This window comes from Myotis daubentonii, chromosome X (assembly GCF_963259705.1).
Source record: "Myotis daubentonii chromosome X, mMyoDau2.1, whole genome shotgun sequence".
Lineage (NCBI taxonomy): Eukaryota > Metazoa > Chordata > Mammalia > Chiroptera > Vespertilionidae > Myotis > Myotis daubentonii.
The window spans coordinates 128,782,456-128,809,128 of NC_081861.1; the positions used below are offsets into that span (position 1 = coordinate 128,782,456).

A 26,673-nucleotide genomic window follows, 5' to 3' on the forward strand; every position below is an offset into this window, starting at 1 on the left:
TTTAGCTAAACTCACCAAGAAAAAAAAGGACTCAAAATCAGAAATGAAAGAGGAGAGGTTAGAACTGATACCACAGAATTACAAAGGATCTTAGGAGACTACTATGAACAATTATACACCAACAAATTGAACAACCTAGAATAAATGGAAAAATTCCTAGAAGCATACAACCTACCAAGTCTGAATACATTTTGAGGTAAATTGTAGTAATGTTAAGGTATGTGTTGGTGGAGGAGAACATGAATATGGAGAATGTGGGTATCTACCCCCTTCCATCATTTTCCTTGGGTCAGAAATTATAAGCCTTTAGTAACATCCGTAATTTCCACTTTATTACAAAGGGACACATTTCTTTCTCTCTTTTAAATATAGAAGCATAAACACGAGCAAGCTCTTTTTCTAAGCAGGGGGTATACAGGCTCTGTATGTTAATTTCTTTGTTGCAGAAACTTCTCAACCAATCTGTCCCGAGGTCCTCAAGCAATATAGGATAGCTGCTCATTAAATATTAGTGAAATTGGGTGGGATACACAGACCTAGGCTTGGCAGTATCTAATTAAGACCAATGGCCAATATAGTCAGGTCCCTTTTGCTCCTCGCAGGAAGGAAAAAATCCTCTTGTGAAGCCATTAGGTCTTTGTAGGCCCCATGGAAGTTTCCTCCAATGATTTCTCTGCTATTCATTCATTCATGTATTCATTTATTTATTCCATATTGTAAGGTACTATGCTTTACTCTTTGAATGAATGAAAGATGGTGTGAATGAATGAATGTAATCACTCTGGGCTTCAGTGTCCTCATTTTTATATGGGAAGTTGAACTGGAATATCATGGAAGAGGGATAGTGTGAGGGTGAGGATCATTTTTCTCATATATCCAGCCTAAATTTCACAACCAAAGCAGCAAGCTATAGGAAGAAAAAGTATTGAACAGCCCTCACTGGTACTGAGGCCAGACCCCCCCACTGCCTATGGCGCCTGCAATGGAAGTGTACCCACCAAGGGATGAGCAGTGTTTTTATTGTCTGCCCCTCTACACACTGTGTGGCTAATGATAGATCTGTGCTATTTCCCTGTTGGCCACTCCTCTCAGACTGTGCTGACAGTGATATAGGCATCTGGAGCTATGGTGAGGTGAAGGCACCCCTGTTTTCCCAGCAGGCAGCCCACCAATTCCGCACATCAGCAGCACTTCCTTCAGGGATCTCGGGCTGGAGCTGCTTATTATTGGGAATAGGAACATTTTAGATACCGTCAAACTGAATCAAATGGAATTGTCCCAGCTGCCCTTTTGCTGTCAGGGATTATGCCAGAAACTGCTTATTTGTGGTCCATGCCCTTGGTTTTTCCCTCCTGTCCTATGATTACAGGAGAAAGGTCATTTTATGGTTCCTTATTCAGGACAACCACAAAGGACCACATGCTACAAATCCTGTGACTCTTTATATTCAGGCTCATGGTGAATCTTTCTAACCATCCTAATCTTATAAAAAGCTCCTTGAAAGAATAATGTGTATCAGTTGACTTGGCATAGAAACATAGAATTATTTAAACTACAATGCTATTAAATGCCATGATTTGGTATTGAATAGTCATTGGGACTGTTGTGCATGGATGCTGTTGTATGGATTCTTTTCAGAAGATTCTGTGATCATGCAGATATAACCATCACTCTGCAAGTCTATATTCCATAAATTCCCTAACAAATGCTCTAAACACCATTCTGACTGACTGCATTCCACAGGCTCTACCAGCTTCCCCCTTTCCTGAATATCTCACACCCCAACCCCTACTTGAATCTGTCTTTGCTACTCTAAGAGGCCAAACTTAATTCTGATTTCTTTTTTTTCTCAAGGCCTTCCTTTAGCATCCCAGATCTCAATGACCTTGATTTTGGGGAACAAGTTTGATTTGTGCCAGGTCATGGAATTTTCTCATCTATTTATCTTGCATTGTTAGTTTTTGGTCACATATATCCTTTCCCCTTTTTAAACCACATGCCCTTTATGCCATGATAGAACATCAACTTCTTGAGGGGAAAAAATGACATGTCATGTCCTATACAGTTATGTGTCCCCAGACCCTAGTGTAGAATCGTAGTACATCTATCTCTAACACTGATCAAGTGTATTAATTGTCCTTATTATACAGATAGGAAAACCAGGGTTCAGTTTGGTAGGAAATTTGAATAAAGTAATATAACTGCTAAGTTTCAGGATAGTATGTGAACTGGGCTTTTCATTCAATATTCTTTTATTGTTTTAATTATTTCAGTTTTTAAATTGTATGTATTGATTGAGTAGGTAATGTTCACAGGTGGTAAAAAGAATTCAAAGGTTCTAGGTCTCTCCCTGTTCTACCACACCACTGGTGACTTAATACTTGCTTGTTCTCAAAATGCCCTGATATTTTCCTCTAAGAAGCCAGCTTGCTATTCTTACTTCTGGTGTTCTGTTAGTGGCTCCATAACAAAATTTTATTTAACCCTTTTCTTGCTTGTCCAGTTAGTTGGTCACTAAAGACCAGCTCATACCTCAAAGGGCCTTCAAATCTGTACCTGCCTTCTTCATTCTTGCTGCTCCACCAGTTCCAGCCTTCACTCCCCCACCAGATCACTGTAGCTTGGCTGCCCTTCCTTCACCCTATTTCAGTTCATCTCAGGGTAATCTAGGACCTTTCAGAAACCTCCAGGGAGTCCTTCCACCTTCCCATTGAGTTCTTAGCTCGGGGATTAACTGTTTTTGTTAGACTGCCTAGTTAGTTTCGTAGTCTGGGAAGCCATTCTCAGTTTTTAGATAATGGTTTTAAATGCATAAAATTAAACACATAAGATTATAAAGAGAACCATTTATAGTGAGTAACTATCAAACTATTTTAAAAGCAAATTTTGATATAGTAACCTATGTGGTATTCCTTATTGTATGTAAGAAGTAATTTCTCATTAATACATTAAATAACAAGGTCTCCTAGTAGGTGTGACACTGCCATCATTTCCAAGTAGCAATGAGCACAAACGATATCTTGAGATACTCATAGCATGTATGATGTGACATGAGAACAACTGTGATGTGTTTGGTCACGAGTCACAGGTCCTTCTGTTACCTTTGTAATAAAAGGAAATTCCAAATTTCAAATTTGAGGTTAGTGAAAATAATTCTTTTCCACTGTGTTTATGGCCCCCAGGTTAAACCCCCCTTTCTGAATCTGAATCTCAAGGCTCTATCATCTGCTTTCTGGTTCCTTGTTAAAGTGTAAGCTCTGAGTCCTTTAGCTACGCCTGTGTGGGCTCTGCACTCTGCACCACACAGATGGGAAAGGAAACTAACCTGACCCCTGCTTCTCTGTTTGGTTCCCATATGCACAGGTAGAAGAAGGATGGTGGGAAGGTGTTCTCAATGGAAAGACTGGCATGTTTCCTTCCAACTTCATCAAGGAGCTGTCGGGAGAGTCAGATGACCTCAGCATTTCCCAGGATGAGCAGCTCTCCAAGTCAAGTAAGGATGTCCCCACCACCATGCAGGAAAGGGTGGGGACACCAGCGGGTGGTACTTCTGCCTCCCCTCTGCTCTGTAGCCTATGCCAAGCAGTTACGACAAAAGCTCACGAATATATTTTGGTTATGCTGCCTTAACCCATGTGGTGTATTAAGTTTATCATTGTACAGGTGTGACCTGCATACCTTTATGTGTGTGTAGACGCACACCCTGTCTCTGGATTGGTGACTGTCAACATTCATGCCATAGTAATACTTTCTCATGCGTGACCCACATGGCTGTGCCTTCATATACTTCTAGAGTGTCTGTCCCTCACTGCAAGTTGATAATTATTTTTAAATGAAGCAAATGAGATTGCTATATTTCTCAGCATCCCTTGAAGAACTTGGAGAAGAATGGCACAAACATACACAAATCATTGGTGGTGAGAAGTCCAGTGTTTGGGACGAGTGCATGCCAGTTCCCTTAAAAGTATGATGAGACAGCTGAAAGCCTAGCCTCATTTTGGGTGAGCATGCATGTCCCTCTGCAATGGTGAGAACGAACTCCAGGTCTTTCTTTCTCCAGGGCCTGAAGCTCTCCTCCCTCCAGCTTCTCTGCTGCCCTTTCCAGCTCACGGAGCAAAAGGTCAGGACCGGGAAGCTTTGTTCTCCCAGTCGCTAACCCAACTTCCTGCGTGGGTGTCTGTGTATCTCTTGTGCCGTCTTGAGCCAAGGTCATGAGCATGAATGTCGTAAGAGGTTTGACTGTGTCATAGTGGCAAGGTACTACCTGACAAGAGGAGGACAGCTCCATCCTGTCAAAATAATTGTTAAACAGCTTTCTTTTCCACTTGGAAAAATCTCTCTTGAGTGGAGTTCTCAAGTTAGTTGTGTTTCTTTTATTTAACCAGTAGCATGATTGCACAAGTTTCCAATTTGGAGGTAAAGCTATTTCCAGAGAGGTGTTCAGGCAACCTCCTTTACTTGGTGCCTCAGCAGCGCATCATCCATAGAAGCAGCAGTGCTGGCTGGTTGGCACAGTGGCTTTAGCTACACCCTTTCCATCTACTTCCAAAGCCTGGGACCCCTCACCCCTGAACCCCATTTCTATCCTAGGATCTATGGTAGGAAGGTCACAAGGTAATTTGGAGCAAATGAAGCATCTTTGAGTTTTTGCTGCCTTCTCTGGCTTGGGGAGAGGGGGTTCTCTGCTAATATGGCCCAACTGATGAGTATGATCAGGAGAGCAGAAAGTGTCCTTGATCCCATGATAGAGTGGGATTTGTTTATAGCTCCCAAAGTACAGATTAGAATTCTAACTGCCTGGTGCTTTTTTTGTATACTGGAATATTATTGTACCTGGTACTTGAGTTCTATAATAACAATACCATACCTTAGGGATGTTGTAGATTAAATGGACTTTTTTTCTTTTTTTTTTTTAGGGAGGACCAGATTGGGTCATTATATCACTGTTTCTGTGGGGAAGTGCATTATGAGTTCCAATAGTAATAATGTGCATAAAACACCTCACTCATACAAGGCCCGCCATAAATGGTTATTCTCATTGTTAATCATTATAAACTCTTGGTACATAATCAGTATTTTGAGGCTGCTTACACTCTGCTTGGTACCATGTTTACTGAAGCATTGTCTGTATGTGGAAATTACTTGCGGATTCCTCTACTGATGCAGAAAAGGAGGTTGGGGGAGGTGTTGGGCAATCTTTTTTGGAGAACCCTGACCTCTTAGTATCCAGCCATGATTGTGATGCTCTAGTTAGTTTAGGTAGTCTGGGAAACCATTCTCAGTTTTGCCTCTTGTATTTTTGAAACTATTGAAATAAGCTGTCCTGTTACTACAGGTCAATAATATGGACATTTAACATTGCTCAGCTCAAAGCACACAGTGCTGGGATTTCTGGAGCAGGCAGGAGGTTAGGAGGCTGAAAGGAATGGCCTCCCCAGTCACGTAGCTTTCCTTCTCATGCTTGCAAGAGGCTGCTTCTCTTGTAGAGACTGCCTTCCCCAAAGCTCACAAAACTCATTCAGTTCAAAGCCTTCCATTTCAGGACCAGGAGATCCCAATAATTTCAGCAGCCACATTTAGTTACCGTGGAATCTGTCCCTTGTTGAGGGGATTTCAGGTCCTGAAGAGCATGGTATTCTAAGGAAGGTGGATGCTTCTGGTAAGAACTACATGGCTTTTAATATATATATATATATATATATATATATATATATATATATATATATATATATATATATATATATATATATGGTGTATATATTATATATTATATATTATATATTACATATATAGTTAAGAAGAAGAGGGCCCATCTACCTATCTCTCTCTCTGTGTGTCCCTATCTATTCATCAATCCTTCCTTCTCTCTTCCCTTCTTTCCTCCCTTTCTTCTATTCACTCAACCTTTTCTTTGAGTCCTGTTGTTACGAAGACACTGTATAAGGCATTTAAGATATATAGAGACAAATCAAATCTCCGCCTTCAGTCAGCTCACATTGCAGAAAAGGGGTAACGCAAATCAGCAGAAGTTCAAGAAAATGCCTCAGGTGCTCTGCTAGCTGGGTGTCTGAGGATACAAAGACTGAAGGCCAGCCCCATGGGGTTGTGGGGATGATGATGGTCACAAAGGGCTTCATAGAAAAGCAGATGTGGTAATAATGTCCCTATGGTTTGCTAAATTGGAATAATCTTCTGAAAGAGAAAGAAATAGCATCTGTCAGTGTTTGACAGGGTTTTCAGTAGCCATTTATTCTCTGATGTTAAAATGTATACAATCACATCAGGTCACATACAGAAATTACGTATACCAGTAGGGTTTGGTGGAAACTTCGATTTTAGAATGAATCTTCGTATTCCCTACCCTCAGAGAATAGTGTTAGTAGTTTTGATGTGGTTTGCTTAAAAAAAACAAAACCACTTTTGGAATATTTATAGATTCACAGGAGTTACAAAAAACTGATTAGGGAGGCCCTGTGTGCCCTTTACCCAGTTTTCCCCAGGGATAACATCCTGTATGACTATAAAAATACATATTTATTATTATTATAGAACTGAGAAAGACAAATGTAGTAATGCCCAAAAGACATCTAGCTTTTTATTGTGGTATAAGCTAAACTGTACTTAATCAAGGTCTTTGTTAGATCAGACCACATAATACTCTTCAATTACAATTACTTTTCACAGAGATTACTTAACTAATAACATGGATCTGGGAGTAAGTTAAACTCCTAATGTTAGTGTCATTCTGATAATTTTTAGAGATCCTAATGGCATATAAAAATCCTCTTACTGTAAATGTTAGCTGATATTAGTGTGGGGTTTTAAAGACAGATGAAATCTTTATCCTGATATATATGAAGAAAACTTTGAGTACAATCTATTCTTGTATATCTCTTTCACACACACACACACACACACACACACACACACACACACACACACACACACACTCTTGTGCACATACTTATTTGGTATTTGTACTCTTCACATTTCGACTTCCAGATAGTATTTAAGGATAGTTATTCAGTTGAATTTTGTCAACCAGTGGATGAATGCAGTAGAAAGAAACGTTGCATTAGATTTATAAGAAAGTGTGCCAAGACATCTTGACACATGATAGGAGTTCACTGAATGCTTGCTGAATCCTGTCTTACTCTGAGGAGAGGCATTTTTATTTTTGAATGACAGGTGCTAATTGCTTGAGCTTGCTTTTCTTTTACCCTGATATTTTTTTGTTATGGTGGTTGGTTATGAAAAATCTCTAAAATTTAGATCTTTGTTCAGGGTAATTTAATCTATCAAGGAAAGTGTTACAGCACTTGTATTGGTTGATATATTGTTTTAAATATTTTAGCTTGATAAGAAAATTCATTGTTATGTAGTAGCAGAAACTTTTTGCTACATAATTAAATTTGAAAACATCTCTATTATAGAACCTTAATGGTGCTCTTTAAAAAGATTTTTGTAAACTTTTTTGTTTGTTTTAAGTCTCCTTCCATCACCATTTATCCACTCACCCTTTTCTACATACCCCCATAATCTTTTTATTATAGAAAATTTCTAACATGTATACAAGTCTAGATAATTTTATAATGAACCCCTGTATGTCCTTCACCCAGCTTCAGCAATTATCAATATGGCCAGTTGGTTGCATTTATACCACTACACAATCCTCCCTTGTACTGTTTTGAAGAAAACCCAGATATCATATAATTTTTCCATAAATACAGTCATGGGCTACATAATGACATTTTTGTCAATGAGGAACCACATAAACGATAGTGTTCTCCTAAGATTATAATGGAGCTGAATGGAAGGATATGTAGTTCAGGACAATTTTTGTTCTTTAACAGGAGCACTATCTGTGGGGCATGGTAGTAGATTCTCACTCGTAGCACCTCAATTTTGAGTGTACCAAGTACTTCTCACTGACCTGTTTCAGCTCATAAGAGCCTGTCCCACCCAGCACTACATATTCAGATGGCTCTACAGCTCTCCCATATTTAGTTTGGTGGTGTTCAGAGTACATGGCTGTAAGTTCTTTGTTGAGGACCTAAGATCCTGTACAAGGACACAGACCCATAGGACCTACCTTAACCAGTATTAAGTGCCACTGCCACTTTAGTGAAAGCTTTTTGTGGTGGAGGGCCAGCCTGTCCCTGTGCTTTGGAAATATTTTCCAGTTGTAATGGTGCAAAGCATGGATAAGTTATGTTTCTTCCATCAGTTCAATACCAGAGAGAGCCCTTTTTGCTAGATAGGATCAATGGAACCAAAAACAAATTTCCAAAGTCCAAATATTGAGACCTCAGTTCTACACCCTCTCCATGTTGTTAAACACCCTCTTTTTTATGAATACCACAAAGTTCCTTAATCTGACCGCTGCTCCAACATTCAATAGCCAGACCACATGGCCATGTGGTTCCTTTATCTTTCCATCTTGATTTTCTTATTTCTACTGATCCTCAGGGCACCTTTCACTCCCTCCTGACAGTCATGATGATGATGATCTAGGCTGTAGCCAGTTTCTCCTCAATATTTTCAGTCAGCCCAGCCCACACTCCTGTCCATGGAGCAGTATTGACAGCTTCGGGTTTCCACTTCTGACCCTGTGGAGGGGAGCAGAGGGAGGGCTAGTACGACAGTGTTTATAAACTCTCCAGTAGTGGACAACAATGTCCTAGGCTTTCACATTCACTCACCTCTTGCTCACTGGCTCACCCAAAGCAACCTCCAGTTCTGCAAGTTCCATTCATGTTAAATGCCCTATGCAAGTGTACCATTTTTAAACTTTTAGACCAGTGGTCACCAACCTTTCGGACCGCACAGACCACCAGTGATCCATGGACCACCAGTTGGCGACCACTGTTTTAGACCATATTTTTACCACACCTTTTCTAGGTTTAGTTACACAAATACCACTATGTTATAGTTGCCTATAGTATTTAGTAGAGAAACATGCTGTACAGGTTTGTAACCTAGACGCAATAGGCCACTATACCATATATAGTAGGCTTTTCTCAATTTGGGCAAGTACACACTATGATATTCACACAATATCAAAATCACCTAATTATACATTTCCCAGATCTATCCCTGTCGTTAAGCCACACATGACTATATTTCAATATGTATCAATAAAAGGGTGTCTTAAAATATTGTTATCGCACCAAAAATAATGGCAACTTCTTTAATGTAGTTAAATATACAATCAGTGTTCACTTTCCTCTCATTGTCTTCTATTTTTAATACAATTTGTTAGTTTGAATCTGTATCCAAAGAAGGTACATACACTGTAATTTGTTAATATGTTTCAAGTCTCTTTGAATCAATTTTCCTCCTCCTTGTCTCTTTTTTTTTCTTAAACTGAGATCCTTTGTCTATTAGTTTCCCACTGTCTGCCTTTGCTGATTTCATCTCTGAAATGTCATTTACTCGATATACTTATAAATTGATAATTAGATATAGGGGCTTGATTAAATTCAAAGTATATACATATGGTGTCCCCCAAAAATGTATACACTTAACAGCTCATAGCTCAATTTTGAAATGAAATGTATTTTAATAAGCACTGCCTTTACAATTATTCAAAGTGTGTGTATATATTTTTTTGGGACACCATATATATTTCAAACTGCTTCATAAGTGGTAATGTATAGTCTATCTGGAGGCTCATAATGTCTGGCTGTCTTTCTTTTTGAATGTTAGTAATCACTGATGATTATCACCCAGATCTGTTTATTCATTAGGGCTTGCAAAATGATGCCAATAAGGAATTTTTGAAAGGATGAAATAGACTCCGATGTGACAGATCAACAGTGGGAAAAATTTGAGTAAATTAGGTTTTTTAAAAATAAAACATCCAAGTGGTTGCAATAATAGTGCAAGCAGAATCTTATGTTAGGAATGGAAAGGAATTTAGAGATCACGGTCTGCTATCAGATGAGAACACTAAAACCCAATGAAATTAAGTCCTGGGTGTGTGGCCTGGCTTATGAGCGATGAGGCCATAGTTACATGCAGGCCTTCCACACACATTGGTATTGCCTCCATTATGGTTTGTATTCACCCTCTCACTGAACATATGATAAATTTAAAATCGTAGTACAGTTTAGCTTATTTCTTCTTTTTGTCCCAGATCATGATTAATTACCTTTTCAGTTACAGTTTTGTACATGCTAGTATTGACTAAATAATGTGAAATAGAACTGATTATAAATTATATTGATACTAGAGGCCTGGTGTATGAATTCATGCACCAGTGGGGTCCCTTAGTCTGGCCTGTGGGATCAAGCTGAAACCTGCTCTCCATCATCCCCCAAGGGGTCCTGGATTGCAAGAGGGTGCAGGCCAGGTGGAGGGACCCCACCAGTGCACGATCGGGGCTGGGGAGGGATGCATGGGAGGTTGGCCAGCCAGGGAGGGATTGCAGGAGGGCTCTAGGGCGTGTCCGGCCCATCTCACTCAATCCCAATTGGCGGGACCCCAGCAGCAAGCTAACCTACCAGAGTGTCTGCCCCCTGGTGTTCAGTGCACATCATCGTGACTGGTCGACCGGTCGACTGTCTGCCCCCTGATGGTCAGTGCACATCATAGTGAGGGATTGAGCAGCCTTAGCATATCATTAACATATTACGCTTTGATTGGTTGAACGGTCGACACTTAGCATATTAGGCTTTTATTATATAGGATTATATTATTATATCAAATTATAATCAGAGCATATCCTGAATCTATAAGATTTGTTTAAACTTAGAGGCAAAGAAATCCAGATATGACTATTGTTTAGTTTTGATTTCATACATATTTTCTTCACATTTAATATATAAATGTGTCTTGTCTGTTTCTAACATCCTTTTTATATTATTTAATTTCTTAGGTTCTAAAATAACTGTCATAACACTGAAAAGTATTTATTAGGTTTTTTTTTATAAATAAAAGCCATCTTGCCCAAACCGGTTTGGCTCAGTGGATGGAGCGTTGGCCTGCGGACTGAAGGGTCCCAGGTTCAATTCCGGTTAAGGGCATGTACCTTGGTTGCAGGCACATCCCCAGTAGGGGGTGTGCAGGAGGCAGCTGGTGGATGTTTCTCTCTCATCGATGTTTCTAACTCTCTATCTCTCTCCCTTCCTCTCTGTAAAAAATCAATAAAATATAAAAAAAGCCATCTTTTAGCTACAGAAACATTTTCAGTTATTTTTTATAATTTTCAGAGAGGAAAAACTTTGCATTTTCTCTCTATAATAATTAACAACCATGAGATTTCAGCTTGAATTGACTTTCTTATTTTCCTTAATTCTTTAGTTTTAAATTTTAGGTCTTGATACTTTAGTGACTTGTCAAGCTAAGACAGAGATGGAGATGGCCTTTTAAAAGCTCAGGGTAAACCACCCCCATAATATACAAATACTGTATTTCATTAGCTATAAGAAATGGATTGCTCAGTGCCCCTTGCCTATAAAAAGTAAGGCCAGGCTGACAAACTCCACTCTGTGTCATCACTAGACTTTCTTTTCTTTTTAATATTAGATAATATTTGTTTTGTCTATGATTTATTAGCAGTGATGAGCAATTAGTAAATTGCTAAAAAAGAGTTCTAGACAAAATTAGATACTAGCATAAGCATAGGATTTTGTGTTGAAATTTTAAAGTCCTTTTTACAGTGTTTGCTGCCTTCAAGTGCTAATATTTAGTAGTGGCTGGAGGGTGTTTCTCCCAATAAAATAAACAGCATTCACATTCATGAACTTTCCAGTTGCTTACCTCTTTTGCTTTTTAGATCAAATGTGTATCTCACCCACCCCTACCCCAGGCTCCATTGACCTTACTGCCAGTGCATGGGGAACTTTGCATAAATGCTTGGCCATTCAGAGACATCAGGGTCATGGTCTACTTCAGTGACTCTCAGACTTGGTCCTGGGGAAGAACATAGGGAAACTCTGTTGTACTTGGAAGAACTTTACTGAAATACTGATTTCTTTTTCATATACTTACCTTTTCTGACACTGAAAAGACTTTTTTATTGTTTTATTGCTTAAAGTATTACAAAGGGTTGAAAAGACTGTTACTGTTCAGTTTTGGAGCTCACAAAATATCTGTATTCCTTAGGAGTAATTTTGACTTAATGACTGAAGTTAAACAGAATAAAAAATTTCCCAAATAAAAACTAGCCACTGTTACTTGCTCTGCTTTTGTCATCAAAGTCCTCAAGAGCTGCAAGTTTACCAAGAACATTTGAAACATTTATTTCTTTGGATTATTCTTAAATAGCCAGTTATTTGAATTTCTAAGTGTTTGCCTTAATTGGATGGAGCACATATATCAAAAAGGGCAGATTTCAAAACAAAGGTGTACCACCATGCTTGTAGGACATGGAAATTAGAAATACCTGATTCTACTTAAGTTGTTGGTCTGATCTTTCACAATCCCTTCATGTATTAGGGCTGACACTATGGTTCCTATTAGGAGTTCCCATTTTCTTAATGAGTATTTCTAAGAAGTGAGAGAAGTTGCTCTCTTCCATCTCAGTTCTTTCTGTCTCTCTGTAAGTGTAGCCAGCCTTTTTACCCCCTCAGACTTACTATAAAGCTGTATTACTGGTTTCCGGTCGATATTTAGCTTACAAACCATAATAGAGCTAATTTCTTGGGTAATTTAAAGTAATGCATTTATTAATAGAGTTTGCCTTTAGCAAATCAAGTTACCTGCTGGTAGTATTCTCTGTAGGGCATATAAACACACGTAGGAGCATGCGCGCGCGCGCGTGTGTGTGTGTGTGTGTGTGTGTGTGTGTGTGTGCACAATGTGGGGCGGTATATGTGTATGTTCTGTGTACTTACTCATGGTTCCACAGAGATTTGGGTTTTAGCCATGTGTCCAATTTTATGCTATTGATAACTTCTATTTTTAATAATAAAAAAAGAGTGACATTTGACAGTGGGTGAGTCCTATGTCCTCATGCTTGAGTATACTAGTAGTCTCATGACTGATATGGTGAAACCTCAATTAAGATGTTTCAAGAAATAGGGTTTTCTGAAGTCCTTGGTGCCAAACAGAAAACCCCTTGTATCAGGGGTCCTCAAACTTTTTAAACAGGGGGCCAGTTCACTGTCCCTCAGACCGTTGGAGGGCCGGACTATAGTTTTAAAAAAAAACTATGAACAAATTCCTATGCACACTTCACATATCTTATTTTGAAGTAAAACAAAACAAAATGGGAACAAATACAATATTTGTATTTGCATGTGGCCCGCGGGCCATAGTTTGAGGACTCCTGCCTTATATCAACATGGATGCCACTATTGGTTTCAAACCTCATTGGTGAAAATCCCCCTGTAGTATATTAGTACATTTTCTTGATTAAAGGTACTGAGGGTGATAAATATATTTTAAAGAGAATGTCATGCTTTGTTTAGAATCTTGCAGTCATGAATATCAGTTTGTATCATGCAGGGACTTAGGGTTAGAAGATAAAAGATGATGGGCCTGAATCTATATTGTGCTTGAGTCATATTCTCCAAAGAGAAGATAGTGCTGTACAATTGAGTTAATTAAGGACTCCAATTAATTGGATTCATTCTGGTTAATTGAGGTTTGCCTATTCTTGAATTATAATGTTGAAATGGCTTCCAGGTTTAAATGGAGCATAATCTACATGCCAGTCATGTGCAGAGGCAAGCCCTAGTTCTGGGGCCTCATGATTGTGTATTGTGGTTGCATGGGGACTTTGGGCTCATTCTGTAACATTCTGAAATTCTGCCTAATGGTCTCTAATTAAGTTTGCGGATAAAGCTCTTGCAGTGGATTCATTGAAGGCAAGTTCAGTTAAAGATTCTTCCTCTTCCTTCCTTTGCCATCATTTGCTCCCCCTTCCCCCTTCTCTTGTTTTTTTCTCTCCCCTTCTCTTCTCTCATTCACTGTCAGGAAAGACTACCTTTGAAGGGACAATTCTGTACCGAGCTGCACCGGGAAAGACGGAGGGCCACAGACGTTATTACAGTGAGTGACCTTAACAGCAGGAGGCAATTGTAAAGATAAGATCTGGGTACTTGTGTTTTTTGATGCAGCTGCACTTTCCCGAGCTGCTCATGCTTCTGCCAAGTGTCTGTGAATTTCTGGTCCAAGGACATGGACTTATTTGTCTAAGATAAGTGCCATCTCCTTGGTGTATGCTACAAGAGCTTTCCCACCACCATCCCCTGGTGCTTTCTTGTTTGCTTTGTGCCTCTATCATGTGTGTGACATGGATGCATGAACCATGCGTGCAGAGAAGCAATCGGTAGCATTTGTCATGCATATGTATTTGTACCGGTATCTCTGGGCCTCGGGGTGGTGTAAGATGGCTTCCTGTGGAGATGTCAACCACTTATGGTCATTGGAAACTAATAAACCATTTTTCCATTGTGTGGTTCAAAGAAATAAAAATTTGGCATGAAAGTCCATGCCAGAAATGATTATTTCGCTTTGCTCATTCAGCCAATCACCACACGGCAGACTTCTTTGGCTGTACCAATATGTAGCCTTTTGTATTGTGAAATAAAGCTGCCGAAAGTTGAGAGGAAGGAAATGAATGTGATTAATGGATTACTCTTGTGAAGCCCTGAGGACAGTTCCTGCCACACAGTAAGCACTATTCATGTGAATTAAACATAAATCAAAATAGCCCATAGGTCTGAATTGATCAGTGCTGGAATATTAAGGTAAATTACACAAAAGTGGACAGTTATGTGATGGGCCAAAGCAAATTTGAGGAGACTTTGTTCTTCTTCACCTTGAAGGAGAGACACCCACCTTAATGTGCATGTACACATATGCATACGTACATACATCTATGGAAGTTGAAAGAGAAGGTTCAGATGAGAACACCAAAATTGTGCTTCTCAGACTGTCTGTGGTGGAGTGTATTTTTATTTCGGTTCCCAGGGGGACAGATACCTGCTTCTGCTGTACATGACTTTACTGTGCCCACACTGTCCTACCTGGGTCTCACCGCAGGCATTTGATAGACTGAGATGGATCTATGCCCTGTTCACCTACATGAATCCACTGCCCACATCTGGAAGTCAAACCAGTACCTCACTGTGTACCAGTAATGAGCCTTTCACAAACTGGCCCCAATATGCAGATGACACTAGGTTGTATTGCCTGAGAGTGTCACCTGGAGTTCTGAGTGTGACACAGGAACATTTTATAGGATAGTGTATGTAATGGGAACCAGTAGCTAAAAGATGCTGTACCAAACAGACATGAAAATGAAAAGTCATCTTTTCCCCCTTCCAACCAGAAGGAACTAGACTTCACCAACCCAGGGATTCAGATATTTAATTTACATATTTAAGGTTGATCGAAGCAGGCTGCCAGAATTTCTGGAAGAAAAATCTGCCGTGTGTTTCCTTCCCAGTTCATGCTTGTGTGGTTGAATGACTATGCAATCTCTCCCTGTGTAATATAAAGAGTATTTCTCACAGTGGTTAATATAAAGTTATTAAGATGAGTCTGGAAGTCAGCAAATTCCTGAAACCAGAAGCTCTGTGAAATCAGGATGGCAGTGATTGAAAATATTATGGTTCTAGCTAATGAGGAATTATAGAAGAAGCTTTCAAATTTTTCTTTTTGAAGAACTAAAACAGCCTTGCCCTAATCCGTTTGCCCAGCTGCCTTCTGGTGGTGGTGGGTGTGGGGGATGGGGGTGGTTGTGGTTGGGAGGATGGTGGTGATGGTTTCATTTCACTAACCATTTCTTTATTCTACCCTCAAATGGTTCTTTCCAAACCAGAAGAGAATATATAAGCCATTTATCACAAAGGAAGAATCCATACAGCAAAATGAGAACATGTTACAGGGGAAATTACACACATAACATTTAGACTCAAAAATTATATCTCCAGCAGGGATATTTCTAAAAACAATGAACAAATGGATAGCTAATCCAGGGGATGTCCATGTTTGCACACTCAAATCCAGCCCTGTAACTTGCACACAACCCCTTGTCGTGGGCTATTCTCATTGTCTTGCCCTCTTTTCTTCATAAATGCTATTCTTTAGTTAATTAAAATGTACCCCATGGATCTTCCTCCCCCCTCCTTTTTTGGCTTATAAATCCCATTTTATTGAAAACAGTGCCAACATGCACAGCCATTGTTTTAAGGATTTGATTTTGAAACTTGTTAGCAATTTATAATGACCTTTCTATATTTTGTCTGTTTTCATTTAACAGTTTCTTCCTGCACTGAGACTTCTTTATTTGAATGACTTCAACATTTTATGACATTTTATGTGAGCAATTATTTGGTGTATCATTCTTATGTACTAGGAGACCACCTTACCTATAGAAAGATAATGCACGATTGGCTAATAGAGAGCAAAATTTGATGGTGTACTTTCATCCCAAGGGCATGGTTGTCATCAGGAGATATATAGTAAATGTTCAGGAGCTATCCTATTCATCTAGAGCAATGGCTCTCAACCTTCCTAATGCCGCGACCCTTTAATACAGTTCCCCATGTGGTGACCCCCAATTTCATTGTTACAAATTGAACATAATTAAAGCATAGTGATTAATCACAAAACAATATGTAATTATATATGTGTTTTCCGATGGTCTTAGGCGACCCCCGTGAAAGGGTCATTCGACCCCAAAGGGGTCGCGACCCACAGGTTGAGAATACTGATCTAGAGGCTTTTAGAGACAGATTTAATGGCATACTTTAGTATTCCATAAACTATCCTTTGAATCCTGCCCTTTGATAGCATCACTGATGTACCAATCATCAAAGTAAGAATATATACCCAGAAATTAACTAGAAACAAATAGGCTCTTCCTTTTAGGAACATGGTTGTGGGCAGAGCCTGGGGAAAAAAGAATCTGGGGAGGTAAGTGTCCATGTTGTCTTGCTGATAATTATCTTGTGACTTCCAACACATGCCCCAAGAGGTCAAAGCAAGGGTATCATATCCCCAGTGTTCTTCTTTGGAAAGGAGTTCAGCATTGGAGAAGTGATGGTATTAGAGGGAAGATGAGCTTGGGGGATTCTGGCCTTTGGGAGGGCAGCTTCCATTTTCTCTTTAACAAACACAATCATCTTGTCAGTCTCAATGTCAAGTTTGGTTTAATGCTTTCCTAGAGAAACATGTCTGTGTACATTTATTCCTTGTGAAGCCATCCAAAGAGATTTAATTCTTTAGCAGTCATAATTTTGTGTGATTTCTTTAATTGCTAATTTGTTTAAATGGCTTTAGCTTTACAGTTTCCCTTTAGGAAATGTTACTTTCATTGCTAATTGCTAATTCACATGAGTGATAGAGATTGGAGGTACAGTATGTGGTACTGACTGGGCAGGGAGGTGAGGAGGGGCGGGAAAAGTTGCTATTGCACCGACTGTAGCAAAACACATTTGAATAAGAACCAGGCTCTGGCTGAGCAGAGGTAAAATGTCACATTTACAAAGAGATCATCTTTGAAATGAGATTTTCTGCAAAGTGTTGATTCACTTTGTAAGATTAAAGGGTGAGGCAGAGATATCAAACAAAAATCAGAGCTACCCAAACTCAACATATGCAACACTAAATGAAAAACCCAAGTGCAAGTTATCCTGTACCCAGGAACAATTTTAAAGGTGGTTTCTGGCTGGCTGTGAGGAGTTTCATGGCTATGACTGCTTTTCTGAGCTATTTCTCTCCTGCTCCCCCCTCCTCTTCACAGGTTTAAGGGAAACCACAGGCTCTGAGAGTGATGGAGGTGACTCGAGCAGTACCAAATCGGAAGGTGCCAATGGGACAGTTGCAACTGCAGCAATCCAGCCGAAGAAAGTTAAGGGAGTGGGTTTTGGAGATATTTTCAAAGACAAGCCAATAAAGCTAAGACCAAGGTCGATTGAAGTAGAAAATGACTTTCTGCCGGTGGAAAAGGTAAGTTCAACAGTTTCTCTTTCATTTCAACTTAATGTGGAGTATCCAAAAGTACTTTGTAGGGTATGGTGTCTGAGATGTCCTGCGCCTCCTTTGGGGTTCCAGTGTCCTCAAATACTAGCCGCTCCCCTTTACACATAATCCCTCTGTGGAAACAGCTTTCCTCCAAAGGCTCATGCTTGAATTTGCTGCTGCTTTTTTTTTTATTAATTTAAATATTATTTTTCAATTACAGTTGACATTCAATCTTATTTTGTATTAGTTTCAGGTGTACAGCATAGTGGTTAGACAAGCATATACTTTACAAAGTGTTCCCCCTGATATTTCCAGTATCCACCTGGCACCATTCGGAGTTATTAGAATATTATTGACTACTAGAGGCCTGGTGCATGAAATTTGTGCACTTGGGGGTGGTGGTGGTCCCTCAGTCCAGATTGCAATAAGGCACAGGCCAGGCCGAGGGACCCCACCAGTGCACTATCAGGGCTGGGGAGGGATGTGGGAGGTTGGCCAGCTGGGGAGGGACCACGGGAGGGCTCCAGGGCATGTCCAGCCTGTCTCACTCAGTCCTGATTGGCCGGACCCCAGCAGCAAGCTAACCTACCGGATGGAGCGTTTGCCCTCGGTGATCAGTGCTTGTCATAGCAAGCAGTTGAGTGGCCTTAGCATAGCATTAGCATATTATGCTTTCATTGGTTGAATGGATGACCAGACTATTAGCATATTAGGCTTTTATTATATAGGATATTCCCTATGCTGTACTTTACATCTTAGTGACTATTCTGTAACTACCAATCTACTTCTCAATCTCTTCACCTTTTTCTCCCAGTCCCCCATCCTCTCTTCCCTCTGGCAAGCATCAGTCTGTTCTTTGTGTCTATGAGTCTGTTTCTATTTTGTTTGTTCATTTACTTCATTCTTTTAGTTTTACATGTAAGTGAAATCATATGGAATTTGTCTTTCTCTGACTGGCTTATTCCACTTGCTGCTGCTTTTCTTACTGATCTCCTAGCTCTGGAATGTTTCCCAGTTTGACTTTTCAAATGGACCAGCACTTCTCCATTTTTCTCCCCAGAGAAGACCCTCATGCCTGGACCCAGCTAAACAGATGGCCTTGATATTTTTCACGCAACCCCCAACCTCTCTCCTCTACTTGTACATTTCTCTGATACTTTGTGCTTGGAGGTGTTGCCTGGTTCTGCAGTAGAGGAAAGAGGTTGTGCATTTTTTCTTTAGGAGTTAGGTGGGAATGATTTCGGACTGCCTAAAGGAAGTCTCCCGCATGTGTGAACGATGGTGACTCCCTGGGTTGTTACCATCAGGAAGCTGGCTTTTTCCTTCTGCCTCTGGTTCTGGGTTGGCGTTAAACAGTGTGTTGCTGCTGAGTACGCGGTTGCCACAGCAACACACCCAGAACCATCATACTTGTGGCTGTTAATGACGTCTACTGTGGTACACTTCTAAGTACCATAGCCTTGCTTAGGATTTGATAAATACGATGGAATTTTCCAGATTGTAATAAGCTACACTTGTGCTGTGCTTGAGGAATGTTTGTTAATTTGATTTAGTGCTGAAATGTTTGCTTTGATGTTTGTGCCGGCAGGCTTGAGGGCTGGGCATTGGCAAGATTTCTAATGCAGGTTTATTGGTAGGTTTTAAATATTGTTCATTTTTCGATGAGATGAAATTTTTAAAGTTGCATCATCTTCTGCAGCTGTAGAACTTTCATCCACTTCCCTTCCCACTACTTCCCAGCAACCATGCCTGGTGTCATGCATTAGAAACAGAATCTGAAAAGGAAACTTTTGGACACTTAATACCATCAGTAGATATTCACTTAATGCCTTATTAGAAGAAGGTGGAAAGGGCAGATATTTAGAAATGAAAGACTTTCATTTAAACTCTTCTTTTGTTGAACTTCACTAAGCCAGTATTGTTTCTTTAAGTAATCAAGTTCGTAGTATCCCAGCTTGTGAGCTCATTTCAATTTCACATGGTCACTTTGAGATTCCTGTAAATATTTACAAAAGAGCAAGTTCCCATCTTGGGAAGGAATGATGTATGCAGTTTTTCTTCATTTCCTTCTAGTAATTGAAATGACCCTGACCATTGACTCAATGCCCTTCCCTCACTTAATCTATCCCAGCCCCCTTTTCTCTTCCTTAAACCTGCCACACACACTCCCACTTGAGGACCTTTGCCACAGAGTGCCTGGACACTCTACTTCCACCTGCCCATCCAGTGTCCTGCCACTCTTTCCAGGGAACTTGGCTCAGACCTCACCTTTTCAATGAGGCCTGCCCTTGCCTAGTCATTCTGAAACCTGCCCCTTTAACCCATCCTGATTACTTGCACTGCATTTGTTTTGTTTTCCAAAGCATATACCCCCTTCTAAAATAATATTCATGTTTACTATGCTTATTATTTGTTTGTTCACTGATGTATGCTATATGTTTACAACAGTGTGTGGCACATAGTGGGTGCTCAGTAAATATTAGTTGAATAATATTAAAACTGTATTAACATGGCACTTTAGAGATTACAGACATCTATAAAATGAGGGGTCTGGGTGGAATAATATAACCGTTATATAATTGAAAACATAATGGTTATATGGTTCACTGCATCTTTGTGGAACAGAGAGATTTATTGCCTTGGTCTTGTAAACATGCGATGTTAACTTCATCAGAGTAATATATATATATATATATATATATATATATATATATATATATATATTCGTGTGTGTATTTTGATTCATGATTTGTTTGCAGAATGAAACCATGTGCTGGCAGCAACCTTAACCCGCTTCTTATTGTGAAGCCTCTAGGGAAAACATAAACTTCCCAGCCTGCTTTACTGGCTGTGGACAATTTTTACAGTTTCTAAGAGGATTCAAAACTCTGTCCACCCCCCGTTGTTGGCGCCATGGATAGTTGCATAGATTTATGGACCCATTATGTTATTGCGCAACTTGGCATGAGAGCTGATGAGTGTGATAATGTTTTACTAGTGCACAACCTGGTTCTCATCACGTTTGAGATGGTTTTGTGTCCAACATTCATGTTTAAGGAAGGAAGTTTCCTTTGAAAATTGAGCTCACTGTTGATTTTATAGAGGAACAAATTGAATGTCATGTGACAGCATTTGTTAGGTGAGGCCCAAGCAGGTCTTTCACGCAGGCTGGGGTAGTTGGCCTTCTGACATGGCTGGTGTGATAGCTTGGATGAAGGAAAAAAGTAATCAGATAATTGCTACCAGCTGCAAGCATCATATTATACTTTTCATTCAAGTTGGCCAAGTTTTGAGATCCATTTTTTGGAGTTAATTTTGTGCTGATCTTATCTATGCTTTAATTCACATCCCTCACCCAGAGTGGTTGAATGATGATGATTCTACACCCAGGAGAAAGACTTCATAACACTCCCCACCCCCAACAATAAGGAAATAATGAGTATTCTTGCTTCTCCTATTGAGCTATAAGGAAGAACCCCATTTATGAGTCTTTTTAATACTATCAATTAGATATACCTGTGAATGATTTGTTTACTGCACCATTTAACTGAAATATTTACACATTAAATGATTTAATGTATGGGATTTTTCTTCCAGTAGATGGAAGATGGGAGGGTGGGGCACAGAGTAAACAAGATTGGTTATGAGTTGATAATTATTGAAACCCGGTGGTGCTACATGGGGGTTCATTACACTATATTTTTGTATATGTTGTAAAATTCCCTTGATAAAAGGTTAAAGAAAAAAAAGAAACTTGGCAAATGTGCCATTTAAACTAAGCCCAAAGGTAAGTATGTATTATATACAAATAATGAAAATACAGTGTGACTATGGATGAACCAGTTAAATATCATAAGATTAGAAAGACATGGCACCATTGTCCTAGCTGGTTGCCCTTGACAAAGTCACTTAGCCTCAATAGAGCTATCTGTAAAATGGGAATACTCTTTATACCTAACTCATAGAACTTTTAAAAAAGTTATATAGCTAAAAATACTTTGAAATTATAAAGGTAATTCATTTCAACTAGTATTTTCTAAGTGCTCACTATATGCTTGGTACCGTGTACACAGTGGTGAACAAGACCTGGTTGCCACCCCTCAGAGAGCTGCAGAAAAGTAAACAATAGTACAGTGTGGGGAATTCTGTGACCAGGCTGAGAACACAGTGCTGTTCTGTAGGAGCTCTCAGGCGTGGCAGGAAGTGATGACTTGTTTGGGAGGCTGGAGAGTATATGTTTATGTGGGTGGGTATCCACTTCCTCCAGGAAGTGATGTTTAGAGCCATAGTAAGTGATGTTTTTCAGGCTTACAGGAAGTGACGTTTAGGCTGAGACCCATGGGTCCAGTAGACATTCATCAAGGAAAGGAGCTTAGAATTATCGAGGTGAGAAGAGCAACATGTATAAATGCTTTGAAGGGAAAAAGAAAATGACACAGAGCATGTGTCATGGTTCCAACAGGAAGTGGGGAAAGATGATAATGGAGAAAGAAGCAGGGTCCAGATTAGGAAGGGCCTGGTAAGACACGTGGAGTTTAGACTCGATCTGGAGAACAATAGGGAGCTATTAATGGGGAACTATTTTCAGCACGAGAGTGACATGATCTGATAGGTGGTTTAGAGAAAGTATTCCAAGCTACAGTGTGATGAGTGGATTACAAAAGACAGGGTAACTAAAATTCAGGAGAGAGGTTAACAGAAACTTATAGTGGCTCTCCCAATAAATTCCCCCAATCTAAGTTCTAAACCAGTTAATGAATAAGATGAATCAATGGATGGAGAATCAAAATATTATTTGTACTCATCTTCTCAGTATGGGTATCCATTTAACTCAGCACTGTTTATCGAAAATATTGTCCTTTCTGTGCTTCACCTTTGTCATAATTTAAGTGACTGTGTATGTGTGGGTCCATTTCTGGAGTCTGTTCTGTTGGTCTATTTGTCCTTGTGCCCATTCTATACTACTTTAATTACTGTAGCTTTATAGTCAGTCTTGATTTCTGGCAGTGTAAGTCCACAATCTTTGTTCCTCTTCCTCAATTTTCCCTGGCTATTCTTGGCCCCTTGTATTTTCATACAAATTTTATAATCAGCTTGTCAATCGTGTGCCTCCCCCCCAGTAAAAAACCCTGGGATTGTTATTGGGTTTGCATTGACTCTGTAGATACTTTGAGGAAGAATTAACACATTTCCAATCCATGGACATGGTATATTTCTCTATTTATGTAGGTCTTGTTTCACTTTGTTTAAATTCCTCAAGCTGTACACTTACGATTTGTGTATCTTTCTCTACCTATTTTATATTGCAACTAGAGGCCCGATGCACGAAATTCGTGCAAGAATAGGCCTTCCTTCCCCTGGCTGCCAGCACCAGCTTCCCTCTGGCACCTGGGACCCGGGTTTTCCTCAGAGCCCTGGCTTGGTCCAGAAGGACATCCAGTCTAATTAGCATATTATGCTTTTATTATTATAGATGTTTATGTTATTGTTGAAGGTAAAGTTGGATGATATAGATTAGTGTGAAAGCCAAATGGGCCTGCCAGCTGATCCCTAAAATTAAACAGACTCATCCACCCAGTCTCCTAGGGAAGACTCACGTGACATAGAAGGACCTGCCCCTTGGGAAGAGCAGACAAGGCCAACTTCCAAGAGGAGGAAAGAGAAGAGCTGATCTGAGCTGAGCATGCCCAGTTTATTTTTTACAAATTCACCTTTTAGAGAAGTCATTTCACTCTCCCAGGAGAGAGTGAATAAGGGGAAAATAATTCCAGGAGTGTCCAACTGTGTCCAAATGCCAAAAGTGCCCAGAGAATGTCTGTTTGGACTCCCTCTTACTAGCAGGAAACGTCAAGATGAGAGAAGGATATTTTCTCTCTTAACCACTTTGAACTGTTGTCTTAGGTAGTTTGGGGGAATATTTTGAAGGTAGAACCATGAAGTTTGTTATGTGGAGGGGATAAGGGAGAGTAAGGACTGGAAATGATACCTTGGGCAACTGGCTTAACCAGCTGGATCGATGGTAGTATCATTCCCTTATTAGGGAACAGTGGAGGACAAAGACTTTGGGAGGAAGGTCATAATTTATTTAACAGAAGCTCAGCCTTAGACTATAAGTTTAACAGATTTAGTGTTAGACTAGCTGGATTTTGAGGTACTTGTGGGACTATCAAGTGAAGGCATCCAGCAGGCAGTTGGATAAATAAGTCTGGTGATGAGGAAGGAACTATAGATGTAGGTTTGGGAGTCATCAGTCTAGAGAGTGGGTTGGAAGAAGGCAACACAGACAGGACATTATCGTCATGAATATGGCTGGTTCTTTCTGTCTCCTACCTGTGGACCTAAGAGGGAGTTTCCTTATCAGGATGCTTCCCTGTTATTCCAGGCTGGCCCCACTCTTTTTCTAAACTCCTTCCTTTGTACCAGTGACTCAGATGACACTCCTGGCTAAACACTTAGGGAAAGGAGTGTCAGGTATTACATATGGGTGGGTAAATTACAGGTACTCGGGTGAGCCCCAGGACCTTATCTGACATGTCTTTATATAGAATAATCCTGGCTTTTCAGTGCTAGTTCATTCCATGCCAAGGCTCTCTAGGCATAGCTAGCATTGGCCTCCTTAGTTATTGGGAAATACAGTCTTTTGGGCTGGGGCTTTTTAAGTAGCCAGGTTAGAAAATATATTTTCCCAGGTTGGTTGTTTACTCTATTGGATTCCCTTTGATAAGTTCTTTTCTCATGGTCTTCCTGTCATAGCTGATTTCCATTAATGACTTCTGATATCTCTCTTGAAATGATTCTGGTTTCTTTCTACATTTTCTATGATATTCCGCAACCAAACACTTTGTTACAGTCTCTTTTTGAACTCTAATCATCTTGAATCTCATTTATGGAATCATAGTCATCCAAATTAATGCCTTTATAATACCAACATTGTAGCTTTTACTTGTAACAGAGAATTAGAATTAAAATCATATATAAATGAGCTACTAATCATTTTTTAATTAGCCAAATTACAGTAAGATAAATTTTAATATATTCACATATATCTCAGGTAGTCTTTTTATTCATTTTAGTAAAAAATTTATCAAGTTGTATACTTAAAGTAAAATTAAAACATTTAAACATCTAAAGTGATGATTTTAGTTCCTTAAAAATGAGAGATTTATGTGTCTAACCCTTTGAAGACTAGAAATAAATCTGGGGAATCTCCAGGAGCTAACTATATATTCTTTGACTAATGAAACACAACTGTATCAAAAACTTGTGATTATCTGAGACCTATAATATTGGATGTCCCTTATTTTGCTTGAAAGATAAGACTATGTGACATCGCCCTAACCAGTTTGGCTCAGTGAATAGAGCATCAACCTATGGACCAAAGGGTCCTGGGTTTGATTCTGAATGAGGGCATGTACCTTGGTTGCAGGCTCCTCCCTGGCCCGGGTGGGCCCTGGTCAGGGCTCCTGTAGGAGGCAACCAATCGATGTGTTTCACATCGATGTTTCTCTCTGTCTTTCCCTCTCTCTTCCATTCTCTCTAAAAAAAATTATGGAAAAATATCCTTGGGTGAGGATTAACAAAAACAAACAAACAAAAAATAAGTAAATAAAGGTGATTAATTTTTTTTTTTAAAAAAAAGACTATGTGACATCTCTTGAGCAGTTGGAAAATGCATGGATTTTAATGTGCACGGGTATTGTGATAATCAACACTGGTTGCCTGGGCTGAATGAACTGTCTGGGATTTTCAGAGTTAGGCTTATGTGTTATCTTTCCGAAGAGTGTCTCTGTTATGTTTCCTTATCTAGGAAAAGTAAAGAGAGGGGCGTTGGTATGGAAGGGGAACCAGAAACAGAATTACAGGGTTATTCTTTGACATGTTAAGTGCTATTTACTGTTTTATATGCCAACATACACTTTCTAAAGCACTCAGCATAGAATATTTTCTAAGAAATGTTTAATTATAGCCAGTTCATCACCAAGAATCATATTTTCAGAAGGCCTTCAATCTGTGGTTTTAGGAGTATAGTAGTTATTAAGCATGTAGGCCAGACTGCCTGGGTTCAGATTCCAACTCTGACTCTTTCTGGGACAAATTACTTAAGTACTCTGTGCTTTAGATTCCTCATCTGTAAAATTAGAATACCAAGAAGACCTATCCCATATGGTTGTTATGTGGATTAAGTAACGTGCAAAATGGCAGAAATGTACCTGGCATATAATAATCACTTGATTAACACTCAGTTATTATTGTTGCCCTTCTGATTATTAGAATAGAAGGAGTGCCTATAAACAGCACTGTAGTTTCTAGAATATTTTTAAACTTTAAAAATATATATATATATTATTGATTTTTTACAGAGAGGAAGGGAGAGGGATAGAGAGTTAGAAACATCGATGAGCGAGAAACCTCAATCAGCTGCCTCCTGTACACCCCCTACTGGGGATGTGCCTGCAGCCAAGGTACATGCCCTTGACCAGAATCGAACCTGGGACCCTTCAGTCCGCAGGCTGACGCTCTATCCACTGAGCCAAACCGGTTAGGACTTTTTAAACTTTTTATTATGAAAAATTTCAAACTCAGAGAAGTAGGATTGAATGTTGCTATAACTGTGATAGAGGTTTGTTTGACATCACCAAGTCTTAAATATCAGCTATTAGGAAGTAAGTGCTATGATATTGGACCTTGTCTGTGTTAATCACCATTGTATTTACAATTTCTTGAAAATCATTTTTAAATTATAGTTGGCCT

The 26,673-nt window shown here is 39.5% G+C and overlaps 1 protein-coding gene across 4 annotated transcripts in view; it reads left to right on the plus strand.

Moving 5' to 3' along the window:
* The window catches only part of SH3KBP1 (SH3 domain containing kinase binding protein 1), a 328,918-nt gene that overhangs the window by 179,995 nt on the left and 122,250 nt on the right, over positions 1 to 26,673 (plus strand). For 2 of the 4 annotated variants that reach the window (XM_059680554.1, XM_059680555.1), the window contains 2 exons: positions 3,364 to 3,493; positions 17,702 to 17,907. In XM_059680554.1, the coding sequence (XP_059536537.1) occupies positions 3,364 to 3,493; positions 17,702 to 17,907 (336 nt within the window). Of the gene's footprint in view, positions 1 to 3,363; positions 3,494 to 4,060; positions 4,121 to 13,923; positions 13,999 to 16,216; positions 16,276 to 17,701; positions 17,908 to 26,673 lie in introns of those variants that run through there. The other 2 variants (XM_059680558.1, XM_059680556.1) reach the window with 2 other exon arrangements.